General features: G+C 35.8%; 1 protein-coding gene across 1 annotated transcript; it reads left to right on the forward strand.

The window, feature by feature from the left end:
- Window positions 1-1,856: 1,856 nt before the first annotated feature.
- Window positions 1,857-3,206, forward strand: LOC129222536 (transcription factor AP-4-like). Its single transcript, XM_054857049.1, has one exon. The coding sequence runs from the start codon at window positions 1,983-1,985 to the stop codon at window positions 3,204-3,206; it is 1,224 nt and encodes a 407-aa protein (XP_054713024.1). The 5' UTR covers window positions 1,857-1,982.
- Window positions 3,207-3,755: the final 549 nt, after the last annotated feature.

Genomic DNA, 3,755 nt, shown 5'->3' on the forward strand with positions numbered 1-3,755 from the left:
GCAAGACCCTCCCAAAAATGAGAAAAATACCCCTTAAAACAACGCCCTAAATATTTCAATGGCGCAGTCTGCGCCACGATCCCCCATAGATGAGCACGTCTGTGTGGGAATAAACCTTTTGTCAAAATTTGTATTAAAGCTCTCAAATTAACATTATCTCCAGTTTTTAAAGCAATTTAAATATTCGCAACTCCAGAGCTCGAATACGCTACCTTGCGGTGATTATAACAATACTACCGAAAAAGGTAAAACAGTTCATTACACGTGTTTTCTTTGGGGTAAATTACAGGCTTCAGACAGTTTATGGTGTAATGTATATTTCAGAAGAATAGAAAAGAAAGCTTCTAAAAACACTATAAAAAAATTACTGTCATTCACAAAGCTTCAAAGCAAGTTATAAGTTACAGCATTTGTTTGTTTTACCTTTTTCATCCGCCATGAGACAGTGGCTGCAGAGCCCCCTATAGTTTATTGGAGTTTGGAGTTGCAAATATTAAATTTCCACACTCGATAAGAAACTTCATATGATAGGAATTCACTTTAAAAAAAAAAAAAAAATTATTACGTGTCATAATGAGTTTATTCACGGCAAAAAAAAAAAAAAAAGAAAAGAAAACCCACATAAATAGGGTGAATTTGCCGCTCCCCAGAAGTTGCCGTCCGGGGCAAAGCAGAGAAAGGGCCCAAGGCCCCCATCATTCTCTCCACCCCCCACGGTTTTCGTAAAATTAATGTATTTACATGTTAATAAATATGGTTTTTGGTGCAATTTACATTTGTACTTTTGTCCCCTGCAAAATTCAAAATGTTGGGCCTGCAAGGACGCCGACTTGCCCCCCCCCCCTTCTCGAATTCGTCATTGCTACAATGAATAAAATGTCTTTAAATAGCAATATAAATGAAAAAATGTAACCTATTTTTCATCATTTTTGTATAAATTTAAATTTTTCATACAAAGATACATTTCCCCTACAATTTCGGTGGTAAATTTTAAGTAATCGAAATAATCACTTCAATTTTTGATTTTCTCTTTACAGTTAAACTTTGCACATAATTGTTAAATTTTTGTGACCAGTTTGTAACAAAATACCAATTTGTAATAGTACAGCAAAAAAATTTATGCACGTTCAAAGGAAAAAGAAGAAAAAAAAAATCACGTTATTTTTTATTTTTTTCTTTCATTTTCATGGTCCCCCATGATAGTAAAAAAATACCAGTTTGTAAAAATGCAGCAAAAACTTTTGTGCACGTTCAGGGGGGGAAAATCACGTTATTTTTAATTTTTCTTTTATTTAATGGTCTCCCCCCCCCACCCCATCGTTGGGGTGGGCATTTTAAATTTTTAATCATTTATCCGAAAAAATATGCATGAAGTTTTAGGAGACCATAACTTTCAACACGTGAATGTCATTTGTTCTAAATTTTCACAAACACATCCAGGTGTTTTTTTTACAAGGAAACATCTTTTCGAACAGACGCATTTGTTAATTGCAGCCGCCGGGTATGGGAGTGTTAAAGGCATTGCTCTCATTCCAAGCCAAAAGAGAGATGCAGCGGAAATGACGTCCATCGCGCTCTCTGATTGGCTGTTTCCTAGGGACGCGGTGCTTGAGTAACGGACAAGGTAAGGTGTAGTCAGCTGATTTAGCAGCTGTAGGATTAGTACTACGAGTAGAAAAATAGTCCCATTCATACTATGAGTTTATTTTAAAAATAAGCTGCGAAATGAATCAAAGCAATATTTATTAACAATTTTAAGGAAACTTATATGCTTTAATCAGTGATGTGACAATATTTTGAGTAGATTTTTTAGCACGTGCGCGGAGGGATATGACACCGCCATTGGTGAACTTTTCCCGCACAAAAGACGAGACCGTGAATTGAGGTGTAATAGCGTGCTACTACTACGGATTTTACTCTGATAACGAAAAAAATATCAGTGTTAATTCTGATTTTTAATCATTGCGAAAGATTCGACAGCTATGGCGTTTTATCATCGGAATGATGAAAGAAAACGGCTTCCCCATGATTTTCGACGACGGGAGGAAGAAGTTGTGGATAGTTTATGCAGACTTGGCAACCGGCCTGTATCACCAAGAAGCCTTTTAGAACAGGAAAAAAGAATTCGGCGGGAAATCGCCAACAGCAATGAGCGGCGGCGGATGCAAAGTATCAATGCAGGATTTCAGTCATTACGAACTTTACTACCTAGAAGGGAAGGAGAGAATCTTAGTAAAGCTGCCATTTTACAGAACACAGCTGATTACATATACTCCTTGGAACAGGAAAATGCCCGCCTTTTAGAACAAAACTCTCAGCTGAAGAGGAGGGTGTTAAATATCCCAAGCAATCATGACAGTGATGGAAGTTGTTCGGATTCTCCTTTGCCAAAGCGTAAAAAGCACGGTAGCGATTCAGCAGATGAAGGAATTAGCATCCCAAGCCCAAGGTATGATATTGGAGCAGATGATTTAAAACGCAATCTTGTTGAACTTAAACTTTCTCTGGAACAAGAGCGAGGCTTGCGCATGAACTTAGAAGATCAAATTAAGAACCTGAAGTCACAGTTATTGTCTGGAAAATGTTCTGAAACGAACTTGGCTGGCAATGAGTGCGAAAATTATACAAATGTGTTAGAAAGCATAAAAAAAGAAACTCCTACTGCTACGGATATGGTTTTGAACAACGATTTAAATGCCCCTGTCACGTATAATAGCAGTGCTGACTGTGACAGTTCATATCAGATGTCAGTTCGCGATACGAATTCGAATGTTCTTATAAATGTTCCTATTGCTTTCACAAAAAATGCAACTGTGTTGCTTCCATGTGTTGGCGAAACATCCATTCCTGTTGTGACATCTAATGTCATTTCCTTAGCTCCTATAACTTTAGGTGCAGTTCCTGCCGTTACTGAATCTGACAGTGTATTACCATCGAAGTCATACAAACATTGTTCGTCTAGACCGAATCTTGAGACAATTGTGGAAGCTATTCGACATGTAGAAGGAGATCATGTTTTTCAGGATGATCCTTCCCCAACATTATCCAGTATTGTTCAATGCAGCGATGAAAGTGTTGTATATCCTGATGCCGATGAACAAACAAACACTCGTGTGCTTAATAATGAGTACCGCCAACAAGTTATCCAAAGTACACCCACTTTACAACCATCTAGACCTGGTGTTATTGTTGTCAATCGTACGTAATGCATTGCATTTCAAATTCATTATTACCATTCATTGTTTTATATTTCATTTCATGATGAAAAAACATTCCTTTTAAAGTGTGAAGGTGACTTTTTTTTCAAAGAAGAACTAAACAGTTCTGTCCTATGAAATGTGTTCAAATATTCCTTTTATGTGTTTTTATTTTCCTTGTTGAAAATTGTACAGAAGTTATTTGGTTATTGTTTTTTTAATGCAAATCTTGTTGCTCAATTTAGGTGTAGTTTTTTTTACATAATGTTGAAACATCCTGGTGTTTTACAATGCATTTTAAATTTATCTATGAAGAATTATTTTAAATGTTAATTTTGATTATTTTTTTTTTGTATAAAGAACCTTTTAATGTTCTCAAAAATGCATTTTAGTTCTGAAGAAGTATTCATATAATTTATGTTAAAATTGAAATTTTGTAATAATGTGAAACAGTTTAGCTCTTAATTATGTTGGAAATATTTTGTTGTGACAAAACACAGAAGCATGTTGTTTTTATTTTAGTACTGAAAATCTGAGGAGGAGGGTGAGATAAGGAGC

The sequence above is a fragment of the Uloborus diversus genome, chromosome 5, assembly GCF_026930045.1.
Source record: "Uloborus diversus isolate 005 chromosome 5, Udiv.v.3.1, whole genome shotgun sequence".
NCBI classification, from domain to species: Eukaryota; Metazoa; Arthropoda; class Arachnida; order Araneae; family Uloboridae; genus Uloborus; species Uloborus diversus.

What these genes read in the sequence shown, in the direction of transcription:
- LOC129222536 (XM_054857049.1), top strand. Translation starts at nt 1,983, where the DNA reads ATGGCGTTTTATCATCGGAATGATGAAAGAAAACGGCTTCCCCATGAT.